Below are 16,564 nucleotides of genomic sequence, written 5' to 3'. Positions count from 1 at the left end.
CGAGTAGCTGGGATTACAGGTGCCTGCCATCACGATTGGCTAATTATTTTTTTTGTTTTGTTTTGTTTTGTATTTTTAATAGAGATGGGGTTTCACCTTGTTGGCCAGGTTGGTCTTAAACTCCTGACCTCAGGTGATCCACCCACCTGGGCCTCCCAAAGGGCTTGGATTACAGGCGTGAGCCACCGCGCTCAGCCAAATTAACCTTCTTTTTTTTTTTTTTTTTTTTTTTGAAATGGAGTTTTGCTCTTGTTGGACCAGGCTGGAGTGCAGTGGCGCGATCTTGGCTCACCACAATCTCCACCTCCCGGGTTCAACATTTATGGTGTTTTGTGGTCATCATGTCTATCTAGTTTCAAAACACTCCGTGACTCCAAAAGGAAACCCTGTGTTCATTAAACAGTTACTTTCCATCCCTCCTGCCCCAGGTATGCTGACTTTTTATTCTTTTTTGCAAGAGGGACTAACCGTACCTGTCACTAACAGCTTGGTCATGGCCCTTGGAAAAATACTAGTTTTCACCTGCTTTACCCTCTGCTAATTCTGCATAGCTCATCTGGAAGAGTCTAGTCCTGTCTCATCATAACTGTTATATCTACATTTTCCTGCTTTTTCTGATTTAGGTCATTTTGAACTCATTTCTCCTGAATCAGGTATATATGCTGTCTTGAATTGGATCTGACCTTCTACTTGGTGTTCATAGACTGACAAATTAGTTTTGCTAAACAAAACCGCAAACACAAAACTTTCCAACTAACCTAGTCTGAATGAAGCCAGTTCACTTGTATCAGGATACTCTCATACAGGAATGTTGTTTTATATATTATATTAGAAACTGCTGAATATGTGTAATTGCATTCCTAAAGATAGGGGCTTTTTGAAGCCTCCTGCACATTTTATTTATTTTTTTAATTTATTTTTTTGAGACAGAGTTTCACTCTTGTTGCCCAGGCTGGAGTGCAATGGTACAGTCTCGGCTCACCACAACCTCCACCTCCTGGGTTCAAGCGATTCTTCTGCCTCAACCTCCCGAGTAGCTGGGATTACAGGCATGTGCCACTATGCCTGGCTGATTTCATATTTTTAGTAGAGATGGAGTTTCTCCATGTTAGTCAGGCTGGTCTCAAACTCCCGACCTCAGGTGATCCACCCGCCTCAGCCTCCCAAAGTGCTGGGATTACAGGTGTGAGCCACCGCACCTGGCCACAACATTTAATTTTTATTCTGAAAGATATTTGAGGTATAAAATTTGGAAGATAAAATTCAGGGTTATTTGTTAGTTTTCTCATAACTGGTTTATCTCATATCTTTGTGTTTTTGTTTTGTTACCTTTCAAGTATTTAGCTCATTTTTTCTCTTGCAGCTCTCACGGGAGTGCCGAGCTGAAGTTCAAAGGATCCTACACCAGCGTGCCATGGACGTCAAGCTGGATCCTGCCCTCCAGGATAAGTGCCTGATTGATCTGGGAAAATGGTGCAGTGAGAAAACAGAGACTGGACAGGTAGGTGACATCGCTTTCTGTTTATCTTACAATAATGATGATGTTAATGTTTAACGTTTTATGCAGAGTACAAACACCATAAAATCCATCTCTCTTACAGACATAATTTGTTGTATTATTCAATATTTTCTCTGGAGGACATTCTCAGGAAAATTTTCTCTCTGGTCTTTGTATCAGGAATAGTTGGCAGCGAGTTTGTCTTTGCATTATGGTTATTGTATTTTGTAATTGATTATTTTTCCTCTTCCTATTGCTTCTTAAAACTTCTAGAGCCAAAGGTATGGCCTGCCTCTTCCAGGTACTTAAGATTTCATGGTAGGCATTTTTGTAGTAAGCTTACTGTTGGCTCCATTTCACATCCTCTTAACGTATTTTTTTGTTGTTGTTTCTCATCTTTATTCATTTTACTCACTTTTAATTCATTTTCTCCATTAAGTCCTTTTGAGATAAGCAGGGTGTAAATCTGTGCATATGTGAGTACTGGTCTGCATGAATAGTGGGCATGCCCTAGAACAGTCCCACAAAACATTTAGAAATGGAATTTTTTCTCACCTGGTTGACAAATTGAAGCTCAGAGAAGTTAAGTGTATATATTTCCTTACCTAAAATTCAGTTCATTATATAGCCTCTCCATCTAGGAAGCAGAGGGAAGGAGCAGCTCCCAAGAATTCCCTGCATGCTGTGACTGGCTTCTTAGGACTGTGTCTCAGTTTAAGGGAAAGAAGGAAAGATGCTTGACTGCAGGTTATATGGGAAGCTAGCTGTCTTCCATCTGAATGCAGGATACTCAGCAGTACGAATAGCTGCGTGTTTAAAGCCATGTAAATACTCAAGGAGTGAACTCAGGTTTCCGGGTTCCATTTGTACTGCTACAAAACCCCCTCTGGAAGTACAGTATGAAAAAGTCACACATGCAGGAATTGGACATTTTAAAGGAGAAACGTGGTTGCATACTCAGGTCTGTTGAGCATAGGACTATCATGTTCGGCAGTCTGTTTCCTGAGCCTGCTACAATTCTGTTGGGTATATTGTTAGAAAATGCTTATAGTTGTCCAATGAACCAAGGGATATGGTGATTTGGAATCCCAGCGAATAGTTTCCATTAGAACCCCCAGTAAAGTAAACTTTAGAAAGCTGCACTACATTGCAGCCCATCATGGAGAAGCTAAACTTAAGAATTCTTTTTTTTGGCCAGACGCGGTGGCTCAAGCCTGTAATCCCAGCACTTTGGGAGGCCGAGACGGGCGGATCACAAGGTCAGGAGATTGAGACCATCCTGGCTAGCACGGTGAAACCCCGTCTCTACTAAAAATCACACACAAAAAAAAACTAGCCGGGCGAGGTGGCGGCGCCTGTAGTCCCAGCTACTCGGGAGGCTGAGGCAGGAGAATGGCATGAACCCGGGAGGCGGAGCTTGCAGTGAGCTGAGATCCGGCCACTGCACTCCAGCCTGGGCGACAGAGCGAGACTCCGTCTCAAAAAAAAAAAAAAAAAGAATTCCTTTTTTTTTTTGAGACAGAGTTCTCGGCTCACTGCAACCTCTGCCTCCCAGGTTCAAGCAATTCTCGGGCCCCAGACTCCTGAGTAGCTGGGATTACAGGCACCTGCCACCACACCCACCTGATTTTTTGTATTTTAGTAGAGAGAGGGTTTCACCATGTTGCCCAGGCTGGTCTCGAACTCCTGAGCTCAGGCAATCCACCCGTCTCGGCCTCCCAAAGTGCTAGGATTACAGGTGTGAGCCACTGCGACCAGCTAGAATTCTATTAATAGGATCTTTCTTTTAGCCATTTATTTTACTCCCAAAAGTTTGGTGTATTTTCCTTTAGCTTTTCTTTTTCTTCTTCTTCCATTCTGGCTGTTGTGTAATTCCTTCAACTCTTCTTTTCCCCTTACATTCTAATTCTGAAACAGAGAGATTCTTGCATAACAGTAAGTTAAACTTGATCCTTTAAACAGCGCACTTTTCTGAGAAATAGCTGTTGATACGCTTTGTGAAAGTGAACTGATATTATACTTGAAACGTCTAAACCTGTAAACCTCTAGAAGGCATAGTAATAGACTAATGCTACGGACAGCTCCAGTTTGGTTTCCAAAGCCCAGACAAGATAGCTTTTAGCTACCCAAACCCTAGTGTGTTCACTTGTTTTTCTTCAGAGGACCCTTTTGACGTATACTGGAGTTAGAATCCCAGATCTGACTTGCAGGAGCTATCAGTTCTATCCCGTGTTCCAGACCCCTAGTCCCCAATTACTTTGCCAATAAAGAGTCTTAAAATAATCTGTGCTCTTCACTGTGAATTTGTCTGATGATCATTATTAAAGTGCATATTTAAAATGCGAGGTGACAAATTATCAAAGCACAGATTAAAAATGGAATCAAGGCCTGATAAGGTTTTTAGACTTTGGGGACAATTGAAGATTGATTCTCCTTGCACTTGTAGATTTGGCCTTCTGAGGGATTTGCATGGCCTTTTTTTTTTTTTTTTTTTTTGAGACGGAGTTTCAGTCTTGCTGCCCAGGCTGGAGTGCAGTGGCACGATCTTGGCTTACTGCAGCCTCCACCTCTTGGGTTCAAGCGATTCTCCTGCCTTAGTCTCCTGAGTAGCTGGGATTACAGGCGCTTGCCACCACACCCGGCTAATTTTTATATTTTTAGTAGGGAAGGGGTTTCGCCGTGTTGGCCAGGCTTGTCTCGAACTCCTGACCCCAAGTGATCCACCCACTTCAGCCTCCCAAAGTGCTGGAATCACAGGCGTGAGCCACTGTCCCCAGCCTTTGCATGGCTCTTGTACCCAGTTGGCCCTCATAACCAACCTGCTACATCAAATAATTACCTTTTCAACAATCTTAGTCTGGGGAATTAAGCAAAACTTTTGTGTCCTGTTCAGTGAGGTAGTTTTAAAAAGAAGAGAAAGGAGGCCCACTGAAAAGGGAAGTGTCATGACACTGATATCCCCTTCCCTTGTTCGTGTATGTGACTGATAAATGCCAGTGGCTTGCCTTTATATTTGCAGGAGCTGGAGTGCCTCCAGGACCATCTGGATGACTTGGTGGTGGAGTGTAGAGATATAGTTGGCAACCTCACTGAGTTAGAATCAGAGGTAAGTGGTATGCAGCTTACTCATTAGAGGAGAGTGGCTGCCAGCATCCTGGCCTTTTTCGTTTGGTTCTTCTGTTTCTAGACTCCTGAGAGTGCAGATTCTCTGTCAGTCAAAAGAAACCTGATCAGATTCTCCATATTAGCTTTATAAAGAAGTATATCGTGTTGTTTTGTGAGCCCGTTCCCTCATTTCTCTAGAACAACACTCTATATAGCCCTTTGGTTTTCTTCATAAATTAGATTTATCATAGTCATTACACTTGCCTCTGTTTCCCCCTTAAGATAGCAGCTGTGTGGTGGTGGCTCACGCCTGTAATCCCAGCACTTTGGGAGGCCGAGATGGGCGGATCACAAGGTCAAGAGATTGAGATCATCCTGGCCAACATGGTGAAACCCCGTCTCTACTAAAAATATAAAATTTAGCTGGGCATGGTGGCACACACCTGTAGTGCCAGGTACTTGGGAGGCTGAGGCAGGAGAATCACTTGAACCCGGGAGGGGGAGCTTGCAGTGAGCTGAGATTGTGTCATTGCACTCCCGCCTGGGCCACAGAGCCAGATTCTGTCTCTACAAAAAAAAAAGAGAGATTAGAAACCCTCATAAAGCATTGGGATGTTATTTAGAAATACAGAGGAGGGCAGCTAAAAATGTTAAAAGTTATTTTGTGGGGCCAGAAATCAGAGAAGTGGGGAACTATCATTTTGTCTTAAACCTTTTAGTACTGTATTTGAATTGTCAAAATTGGCATTACGTAAAATTACATTTCTCAACCAGTTCTTTTTTGCTTTCTAGTTTTCAGAAGTTCATTGCCTTCTCTCATTTTGTCATCTCCTCTCACATTCTTATTGTCATCATGGACTTGTAAGAGCAGTCTGAGTGTATAGCTCTTTAAAGGAAGGTGTTTTTTCAGGAGCTAGTGTTGCACGCGTTTCTCTGTTTAAAGGCATTATTAGTATGTGTTCCCCAGAAACAGTGGTTTGGCATCTGCTTTGAGGGCAGTGCTGTGGCTTATGAGCTTATAAACTGAAGATGGTATCAGTTACCCCTGTTTTCATTTTGAACTGCTTAGCATTTTGGGAAAATCTCCAAAGGCTTTGCATACTCTAATGTTCTTGCCACATGGGTTTTTACCTTACTTTTCTTAATTCTGCCTTCTCATTTGTTCAGGCCGAAAGGGAATATGCCTCTAAAAATTTGCCTTTCAAAGTATAACAGAGGAGCAGTTCTATATTTATTCTGGGGCTATCTACTTCAAATACTAGAATCGTTTCCAAAAGTATATATTAGATTTTTTGCCCATCAGATATTACTGATTCAGAAAGAGAAACTGCTCTTCCTCCACCTCAGCTCTTTCTAAAGCAGAAGCATTAATATATTTAATCTTCTACAGGATATTCAAATAGAAGCCTTGCTGATGAGAGCCTGTGAGCCCATAATTCAGAACTTTTGCCACGTAAGTGATGTCTGGAGGGGCAAGGGTTAAAAACAGAAACAAATTCACAGGGACTCTGCCCTGAGTATCTCGGACTCATCTCTGTCTTCAGCATGTATTACTCTTGAGTGTTAGCCAGCTTTGACAAGTTAAAATTAAAAATGTAAACAGGCTGAGTATGGTGGCCAATACCTGTAATTCCAGCACTTTGAAGCCAAGGAGGGCGGATCACTTGAGCCCAGGATTTCAAGACCGGCCTGGGCAACTTGGCAAAACTCTGTCTCTACAAAAAATAGAAAAAATTAGCTGGGCGTGGTGGTACACACCTGTACTTCCAGTTACCCAGGGAGCAGAGGTGGGAGGATCACTTGAGCTCAGGAGGTCGAGGCTACAGTGAGCCGTGATTGTGCCCCAGTCTGGGCAACAGAGTGAGACCCTGTCTGAAAGAAAAAAGAAAAAGTAAACAAGATCAAGAGAGAGGTGCCACCATCCTGGAACCTGTGTTTGATTAACTTTTGTGGGTAAAAGCAGGTTTGCGGCTAGCAGCGGTTACTGAGTTGCCCTTTTTAAGAAGAGATGGAACAGGGAATCCCCCATTAGTGTGGCAGGGTTGATTCCAGTACATCAGCCTAGGAATTGTTAGCATCAGCCCAGGAATTGTTAGCTGTAATAGTGGCTCCTCCTTCCAACTGTCTCCTAGTACCTCAATATTGAGTGAATTCTGATTATTTCATACTCATTTACTGAACTACTTAAATTGTGGGAGTGAAACATACCCAGGAACCTTTAGGATCTGACAGTTGGGAGGCTATGTTAGATATTATCCCAAAAGCCAGCTGCTTTTGGGAAAGTGAAAAAAAAAAAGCATATATTCTTGTCTCATTCGGAACACAGTGCTGTGTCAGTTTTAAGCCACTGAATGTATACCATTGTGATTCCTCACACTTATTTTGATTACGATTTATGGTGTGTCTTTTTTTTGTGAGGGCTTCTAGAATCAACCCTGCTTGCGTTTATTTCAGACTGGGCTACAAGTTTTGTTCATTAATTGTTACCAATGAAGTGTAAATGCATGCTGTCTTCCCCAGGATGTGGCAGATAACCAGATAGACTCTGGGGACCTAATGGAGTGTCTGATACAGAACAAACACCAGAAGGACATGAATGAGAAGTGTGCCATCGGAGTCACCCACTTCCAGCTGGTCAGTGACACCTGGCTGCCGATTTCCCATCATAGCTGCCTGGATGGTGACTGAATCCTTTCCTTTTTTGGAACATCAGAGCACCTCTGATGTTCTGTTAAAAATTTTTTTCCAGCCAGGCACGGTGGCTCATGCCTGTAATCCCAGCACTTTGGGAGGCTGAGGTGGGTGGATCACTTGAGGCCAGGAGTTCGAGACCAATCTGTGCAACATGGTGAAACTCCATCTCTACTGAAAATACAAAATTAGCCAGGCATGGTGGCATGCACCTGTAATCCCAGCTGTTTGAAAGGCTGAGGCTGGAGAATTGCTTGAACCTGGGAGGCGGAGGTTTTAGTGAGCTGAGATCACTGCAGTCCAACCTGGGCAACAGAGCAAACTTCCATCTCAACAGCAACAACAAAAAAATCATTTTTTGCAGCCAGGCGTGGTTGGTTCACGCCTGTAATTTCAGCGCTTTGGGAGGCTGAGGCAGGCTGATCACCTGAGGTCAGGAACTCAAGACCAGCCTGGCCAACATGGTGAAACCCCGTCTCTACAAAAAATACAAAATTAGCCAGGCATGATGGTGAGTGCCTGTAATCCCAGCTAGTCAGGAGGCTGAGGCAGGAGAATCGCTTGAACCCAGGAAGCAGAGGTTGCAGTGAGCTGAGATCGCATGACTGCACTCCAGCCTGGATGACAAGAGAGAGGCTCTGTTTCAAAAAAAAAAAAAAATTTTTTTTTCCTTCAAATATATGTCCTTATTTTATTTAGGATAGATGGAAGGAAGGAAGGAGGGAGGGAGGGAGGGAGGGAAGAAGGGAGGGAGGGAGGGAGGCCTGTTGTCGGGGGAGTACTGGAGAGATGAGCAGGTCGTGATGTCTCAGGTGTGGGGCAAGCCATGCAGGGTCTTGTGAGAGCTGTATGAAAAAGTGCCCCCTACCACTACTGACCACAAGTTGCCACCAAATTTCTGACTTTCTTTCTCTTCACCTTTCAGGTGCAGATGAAGGATTTTCGGTTTTCTTACAAGTTTAAAATGGCCTGCAAGGAGGACGTGTTGAAGCTTTGCCCAAACATAAAAAAGAAGTATGTAGCTTGTAGTTGTTTCATTCCACCTTCCCGAAGTCCCTCTTAGATCCAGGATGAGTATGCGAGATGTCAGGCAGCCCTGCTGCTGCCTGGTGGGGTTAGCCCTGGAGGCCTCCTGCATCTCTCCTTTGATAGCATGACAAACACTCGGACTGTCTGAGCATCTGGCGATGGTAGTTCTCACCTGGAGGTCCCATTGGCTAAAGGAGCATTTTTAATTTTTAATTTTTCCGGTTAAGCCATCTAACTGATGAAGTAGGGCTGGATTGTGTACTTAGAGAAGCAGGGTGCAGTGTAAGTGAAAGAGGTGAACTGACTTCTTCCCTGCATCGTCCCGTTATGTCATCTTGTCTAAGATGGAGCAGTTTTTGTATTGGGTTAGATATTTTAGTGAAGAAACAGAATCTTTATTCATTTAAGAATTAAGTCTTGGGCCGGGCGCCGTGGCTCAAGCCTGTAATCCCAGCACTTTGGGAGGCCGAGACAGGCGGATCACGAGGTCAGGAGATCGAGACCATCCTGGCTAACACAGTGAAACCCCGTCTCTACTAAAAAAATACAAAAAAACTAGCCGGGTGAGGTGGCGGGCGCCTGTAGTCCCAGCTACTCAAGAGGCTGAGGCAGGAGAATGGCGTGAACCCAGGAGGTGGAGCTTGCAGTGAGCCGAGATCCCGCCACTGCACTCCAGCCTGGGCGACAGAGCAAGACTTTGTCTCAAAAAAAAAAAAAAAAAAAAGAAAGAAAGAATTAAGTGTTAATGAGGAAACTGATAAGCTTTTTCAGCGTGGTTGCCCAAATTCTTCCATGTTGCTCTTTGAAAGGGACATTTCTAGAACACTTGCCCTCATATAAACCAAATTCCCAGTTTTCTTAGGTTTCTCTACCTTTCAGGAGTGAGTTTCACAGTAGATCAAAGGTACAGTCCTAGAGTTAAGGGCAGCATTCCTCTGTGGTCACATGTTTTTAACACACATGTTGAACTGTCCTTGCACACATGTGCCCTGTCTGGCTTCCCCTTCCGTCAGGAATGTAGTCAGTCTTCATGCTGCTGCCTGCCTTTCATGACACCCACAGTCAAATTGCAGCTTTTAGCACCCTCGGAAAAAAAAAAACAGTGAGCCTTACAGGAAAGACATTCCCCAGAAGGGCATCTTGAATTTTTAATGGTATGACCACCACCCCCTGCAGCCTGGCTCTCAGGCCATCTGCCCTCGTGAGGCTCCAGCCAGCCTCAAGCTTCTCCTTTCACCTGCAGGGTGGACGTGGTGATCTGCCTGAGCACGACCGTGCGCAACGACACTCTGCAGGAAGCCAAGGAGCACAGGGTGTCCCTGAAGTGCCGCAGGCAGCTCCGCGTGGAGGAGCTGGAGATGGTAATGCCTCCCAGCCTCTGCTCCCAGAAACCACAGTGGGTCAGGGCTTGGAAAGCTGGGGAGAGGCTAGGGCAAAGGGGAGGCATTTTATCCACTACTGTGATGGTTAAGACTTGAATTCCTGTGCAAAAGTTTTACCACATGACCATTAGCTTCCTGTGCCATTCTTTTGATTTTGAATGATAAAACCTTTCTTCCCACATATAACTGGAAGTCCAGCTGTAAGACAGGCTCTAACTAAGCATGCGATCCAATAACTGGATCAGTAACATCCTCAGGGGCTGGGCGCAGTGGCTCATGCAGGTAATCCAAGCACTTTGGGAAGCCAAGGCAGGTGGATCACTTGAGGTCAGCAGTTCAGAATCAGCCTGGCCAACGTGATGAAACCCTGCCTGTACTAAAAGAGACAGGTCAGCGAGGTGGCTCATTCCTGTAATCCCAGCACTTTGGGAGGCTAATGTCATCGAATCACTTGAGGTCAGAAGTTCAAGACCAGCCTGGCCAACATGGCGAAACCCCATCTCTACTAAAAATACAAAACTCAGCCAGCTATGGTGGCACATACCTGTAATCCCAGCTACTTGGAAGACTGAGGCAGGAGAATCTCTTAAACCCGGGAGATGGAAGTTGCAGTGAGCCGAGATGGTGCCACTGTACTCCAGCCTGGGTGACAGAGCGAGATTCTGTCTCAGAAAAAACCAGAGAGACTTATTTCAAGCTGAAAGATTTGGTTCCCTAACTTTGAGCCTAGCTCTTTCATTAAAGTAATAATAAAAGTAGAACTCTACATTTATTGATGGTTTTGACTTTCCAAAGTGATTTTCACATCTCAGCAGTCCTGTGAAGGACTAGATCAGGTGTTTCAGGGTAGACTTGGCATTCCATTTTGCAAAGAAGGTCCAAGGCCATGTAGCTAGTTGGTGACAGAATTGAAAGTAAAGCCTGATTCTCTTGCTGCAAGGCCACTTTGCTGTGTAGAAGCCAGAGTCACTAGACAAGATGCAATCAACAAATAAGTCTATAGAACATTTGACATCTCCAGCCTAAATCAGACTCACCTTTCCATGCTGGCTCCCTCATGTAGACGGAGGACATCCGCCTGGAGCCAGACCTATATGAAGCCTGCAAGAGTGACATCAAAAACTACTGTTCCGCTGTGCAATATGGCAACGCTCAGGTAACTTTTTGCTTTTCTTTTTTAATTGTGAAAGTAATGTGAAGGTAACATTTAATCTTTTCTCAAAAGCTGGTGCCCATAAGAAGGTAACATTTTAGTCATTATTTTTTGCTGGTGAGACAGGACCCATCTCATCCCTTCTAACCTAATCATCCCTTCTTAAGCTACATCAGGCTGCGTTTCCCTGAGTTCTTCACCTGCACTCCTCACTAATTCATTTTCTTCCCTCTTTCAGGTTACCTCATTCTTCCCTACCTTGTCTGCCTGGTAAACTCCTAATGATCCTTCAGATGCCTCCTCCTCTGTAGCATTCTCAATGCTCTGCACCTCCAAAATTAACTGTTTCTTCACTGTGTTCCCATTGCACAGAAGTTCTTAACTAGACGTCACATCAGCATCACCTAGGATACTTTTTTTTTTAAATACACAGAAACAGGACCCTATCCAGAATTGCCAGGAGTGAAGTACAAACAAGTGATTTTTAAAAAAATGTTCTCCTTATTACTCAGCTACCTCTTCTAGTTAAGGGCATTGCCATAGGGCTTCATCCTTTGAGATAATTAATTCATCGTCCTCTTGTATCATACTATTGCTGGTGCAAAGTCTGATGTCAGTCTGAGTCTCATTGCTTTGTGGTTAATCTATTTCTGATAGGTTTTAGAGTCTTCTCTTTATCTGTAATGGTCTGTAATTTCAGTGTGATGTAATTAGGTATGCTTTTTGTTTTGTGTGTGTTTCCGGTTGGCTCTTTCAGTCTCACAATCTGTGTCTTCCTTCAGTTCTGGGACATTTTCAATCATTGCTCTTTCACATATTGCTTTCCCTTTCCTTCCTTCTGGAACTCCTGTTAGACAACTGGAGCATCTGAGTCCATCTTCCATGTCTCTAACTTTTTCTTTGGTACTTTTCATTTCTTTGTAGTACATTTTAGGTAATTCCTCAGTTCTCTTTCCCAGCATATAATTTATTCTTCAGCTCTGTCCATTCTACTCTAGAGAGGCCACCAGTCAAGTTTTATTTTTCATTTCCTAGCTTTCTCATTGCTTCTTTTCATAACTACCTGTTCTTGATTCTTATTTACTGTTGTCTTCTGTGTTGTTCTGAGGATTTTTCGTGTATTTTAAAATTCTGTTTCGATTGCTCTATTACCCCTTGCCCTCAGTTTTTGACTCCTTAGTTCATTTTATTTATCATCTTTCTTATGATATTAGTGTTCCTCAACTAGTTAGTGATTATTGGCCATGCCTTGAGGATTTCCCAGAAGTCTTATGGCTTCCTACTATAGCCCCAGCTGCTGCACCTTCCCATCTGCTTTCCTTCTTTTCATGATATCTAAAGGTTTAGGGAAGGGAAGATTTCAGGATATACTTAATTCACTGTCTTAAAATTCATCTCATGACACTTTATGCTTTTGTATTTTGAGTGATAGCTCATCTTTTTTTAATCATAGTTACTTGTTTACATAAGTTTGCCATGTGCAACTGTGATTTTATCAGGCTGAGAATTGGGTCTGATTCATATCTAGCATCCGGTAGTCTTTTTCAGGTGGTAAATAGTGGATTGAATTGAACCTCCTGGTTTGTGCCCACTGTCTAGTTGGAGCTGTTGGCTCCGGGAAAATGCAGAGAGCCTATTGTGTGCTCCAGAGGGAATCTGGACAAGGAGCAACTCTGGAAGGCAGAAGAAACCAGAAATGCTGGCTGTGTTTCTTTTCCATTAGACTCCAGCACAGCCTGCCAGTCATCCTGAGTTTTTATCTAGTTGGATTTGCTGTCAGCTGTAAGCTTGTAAATCCTTATCTTTGGTGAGGAAATCCTGATTCCTATTGCCTGGGAATGAGAAATGGATAGAGAAATGGGAGGCACACTGGAACTGAATACTTAATTAGAACACATGGATGAGCAGTCCCTGACATCTCTTAACTTGACTGTAACTCTTTTGCCATAGATTATTGAATGTCTGAAAGAAAACAAGAAGCAGCTAAGCACCCGCTGCCACCAGAAAGTATTTAAGCTGCAGGAGACAGAGATGATGGACCCAGAGCTAGACTACACCCTCATGAGGGTCTGCAAGCAGATGATAAAGGTGAGGGGCTGATACCAAAAGCCGGGCACGGGTAAACAGCAAAACAACAAAGCACAAGCAATGGCAGCAACTTCCTCAGGCTCAGCTTTCTCAAAGCGTGGTCCCTAGACGAGCAGCAGCAGCACCCCCTGGGAGCCTGTGGGTTCCTGGGCCCCCCTCCAGATCTGCTGAATCAGAAACTCTCGGATTAGAGCACGAAGCCGTCTTAACAGCCTCCCCAGGGGATTCTGATGCAGGCTCAAGTTTGGAAACCACAGAGCTGGGATAACTGACCTCACTTTGACCTGAAGCACAAGTAAATGGATGTGCAATAAATAAATGATTGGTTTTGAGGACAGTTAATGGTAGCTATACTGAGAAAGTCACCATCTAGTGTCCTGATCATCCATCTGCCACTTTCAGAATATCTTTCTGTTTTACGGGTTGTTTTGCTTCATTCTCTCCTCCAGCAGATGTTCCCTGCAGCAGGGCTGACCTAAGTACTCAGATGTCCATTCCTTGATCTCGCCACACGTACACTAAACTCAAGGTTGGCCGGGCACGGTGGTTCACACCTGTAATCCCAGCACTTTCAGAGGCCGAGGCAGGAGGATCACCTGAGGTCAGGAGTTCGAGACCAGCCTGGCCAACATGGTGAAACGCCATCTCTGCTAAAAATACAAAAATTAGCCGGGTGTGGTGGCTCATGCCTGTAGTCCCAGCTACTCAGGAGGCTGAGGCAGGAGAATCACTCAAACCCAGGAGGCGGAGGCTATAGTGAGCCAGATCACACCTGCACTCCAGCCTGAGCGACAGAGCAAGACTCTGTCTCAAAAAAGAAAAAAAATATTTTTTTAAAAAGCTTAAACTAAAGGTTCTAGCTCCTTTATTTCAGCTTTCCTTTAAAATAAAATGCTGCTTTTTACACTATCAAATAAATTCCAGAGAGAATTTTGAAAGTTACAGTGTCAGTCTTTTTAATTGGCCTGATGAAATTGAGTCATATGTAGAAATGGAAATGTCAGGCTCTGATCTGAAAGAGCTTTGGAAAATTTTCTAAAAGTCAGTGAGCAATCCATGTCTCCATAACAAGATGTCAGCAGATTATAATCACACACACTTAGAGAACTAGAAACAGAACTAGGAAGAGAGGCTCGATGCTCAAGTGTCTCAACCAGAGTGTATCAGACACTGCGACACTTGAAGACATGTGGATTAGCAGAACAGAGATGGAGTTTATTACTAGTACAAAACTGATCCCTGACTTAAAGGACAACAGTAAGTGTACACTACAGGACCCTAGCCCTTTACTGCTTGGTAGGATTACAACCCTTTAGTTAAGATGAACCAAATGGGTCCTTACCCCACATCCTTGTTCACATTGGTTAGTGGAGAATTCCTAGGTTTTCCCACTGGAGTTGGGTAGATAGGGCTTGAGGGCTGCACAGCCACCTGCTACAGTGTTATATTCATGCTTAAACAATAAGTAAGTTCCTGAGATGCCATCTAACTTTACATCACCCACTAGATAGGGAACCAATCCTGTGTAAGAACCAGTGAGGCAATAGAAAGAAATGTGAGAAGTAGTAGAGAATAAGGAAGAAAGGGGAAGTTGGGGTGGGGTGCATATTCAGGCCTAGCTGCTCCTCTTGTACCACATGATGCCTTCAGGCTGCTGCTTTTGTCAGCTTTCGGATAGATGTTAAGGGTGATCACAGGCTGGTCCAAGTGCAGTGCTATTTACAACTAATTGATCACAGCTACTTACAGATTTATTTGTTCTTCTACACTCCCATTGCTTCACTTGACTTAGCCTTAAAAAAAAAAAAAAGTGGCCAGGTGCGGTGGCTCACTCCTGTAATCCCAGCACTTTGGGTGTCTGAGGCGGGTGGATCACCTGATATCAGGAATTCAAGACCAGCCTGGCCAACATGGTGAAACCTCGTCTCTACTTAAAAAAAAAAAAAATACAAAAATGACCTGAGTGTGGTGACGCATGCCTATCATCCCCGCTGCTCGGGAGGCTGACTCGGGAGGCTGAGGCAGGAGAATCGTTTGAACTTGGGAGGCAGAGGTTGTAGTAAGCCGAGATTGTGCCACTGCACTCCAGCCTGGGTGACACCGCAAGACTCTTTGTCTCCAGGAAAAAAAAAAAAAAAAAAAGTGGTCACAGATGGAGTTAATCGCCACATTTGGATAGCTGTTTGTATAAAACTGTTTCTTTGCAGAGGTTCTGTCCAGAAGCAGATTCTAAAACCATGTTACAGTGCCTGAAGCAAAATAAAAACAGTGAACTGATGGATCCCAAGTGCAAACAGATGATAACGAAGCGCCAGATCACCCAGAACACAGGTAAGACCTCGGCTTGGCCCTCCGGGCCCCGTGGAGCATCTGGAATTCAGTGGCCACAGAGTGATCCAGTCAAACTCCCAGGGCTTTGTTGCCTGGGGATTTTAAGGGAGGAGTCTGTAAGCAGGAGGACTTCCGCCTTTGAGGAGCATCCAGAAAAAAGGAGGGAGAGTCAGGGGAGAGAGGAGGCCACAAGAACCAGAAAACTGCCCTTGAAGAACGTTTAGAAGGAATCAGGGCCGGCATTCCTTGGAAAGAAAAATCTAGAAATTCAATAAAACTTCATGAGTGTGCCAGGAGAATGTACAGGTAATCTGGTTTGGAACAGAGACATTTCAGCTCTGGGTTGGAAGACCTCGTAACTTAATGGTCACAGTGAGTTGGATATTGTATTTCTTTCTCAGTGTTCTCAAAAATATCTGTTATGGGGAAGGTTGCTGATGTCCCCTTGATTTTTCTGAGGACTCCTTAGAGTATTGGAGTCCCCACAAAACCCCGCAGAGTAGAAAGATTCCTGAGGACCTCCAGAAGTACTCGTTAACTAAGTCATATTGCTGATTAGAAACCGGGTAGTGAGAGCTCAGTAAATGTTTATTGAATAGACAAATCCATGGTTGTAGTCATGATCCTTGATATAATATGCTCCCTTTAGGAAGGTGGATATCTTAAAATGTGTGAATCAGGTGGAATGTTTTGTCACATGCTCACTGCTTTCTGCTGTAGATTACCGCTTAAACCCCATGCTAAGAAAAGCCTGTAAAGCTGACATTCCTAAATTCTGTCACGGTATCCTGACTAAGGCCAAGGATGATTCAGAATTAGAAGGACAAGTCATCTCTTGCCTCAAGCTGAGATATGCTGACCAGGTAAACGGGCCTGGGCTCTCCACAAAGGTGTATTTATGGAGCCTCTGGGAATTTTCTCTTTTGAAATCCCTAGCTTGCTCCCCTTTTCCCAAGACCGTTTTCATATCTTCCTGAACCTGGGGGGCTAAGGGGCCAGATCAAAAGCAGGCGTTTTGTTTTTTCTTGTTCTTTTTGTTTTTTTGTTTTTTTTTTCATGTCCTGCAAAAGCTTCGTTTTCTGATCAGCCCATGTATCCTCCCTTTGTCACATGCAGCGCCTGTCTTCAGACTGTGAAGACCAGATCCGAATCATTATCCAGGAGTCGGCCCTGGACTACCGCCTGGATCCTCAGCTCCAGCTGCACTGCTCAGACGAGGTGGGATTTGCGTGCAAAACTGGTTACGCGCAGAGCTGCTCAGAGAAGTTTCCATTGGAGAAAAGTTGT

General features: G+C 44.1%; 1 protein-coding gene across 1 annotated transcript in view; it reads left to right on the top strand.

The window, feature by feature from the left end:
* The window catches only part of LOC105491285 (golgi glycoprotein 1), a 162,981-nt gene that overhangs the window by 130,821 nt on the left and 15,596 nt on the right, over nt 1-16,564 (top strand). The window contains exons 12-22 of the mRNA XM_071084938.1: nt 1,364-1,501; nt 4,518-4,604; nt 5,994-6,056; nt 7,124-7,237; nt 8,220-8,308; nt 9,567-9,684; nt 10,769-10,861; nt 12,809-12,946; nt 15,154-15,277; nt 15,998-16,140; nt 16,394-16,495. Coding sequence (XP_070941039.1) covers nt 1,364-1,501; nt 4,518-4,604; nt 5,994-6,056; nt 7,124-7,237; nt 8,220-8,308; nt 9,567-9,684; nt 10,769-10,861; nt 12,809-12,946; nt 15,154-15,277; nt 15,998-16,140; nt 16,394-16,495 — 1,209 coding nt within the window. The remainder of the gene's footprint in view (nt 1-1,363; nt 1,502-4,517; nt 4,605-5,993; nt 6,057-7,123; nt 7,238-8,219; nt 8,309-9,566; nt 9,685-10,768; nt 10,862-12,808; nt 12,947-15,153; nt 15,278-15,997; nt 16,141-16,393; nt 16,496-16,564) is intronic.

The sequence above is a fragment of the Macaca nemestrina genome, chromosome 18 (assembly GCF_043159975.1).
Source record: "Macaca nemestrina isolate mMacNem1 chromosome 18, mMacNem.hap1, whole genome shotgun sequence".
Lineage (NCBI taxonomy): Eukaryota > Metazoa > Chordata > Mammalia > Primates > Cercopithecidae > Macaca > Macaca nemestrina.
The sequence above is the reverse complement of the archived record's forward strand: the minus strand, read 5'-3'. Positions and strand labels throughout refer to the sequence as shown.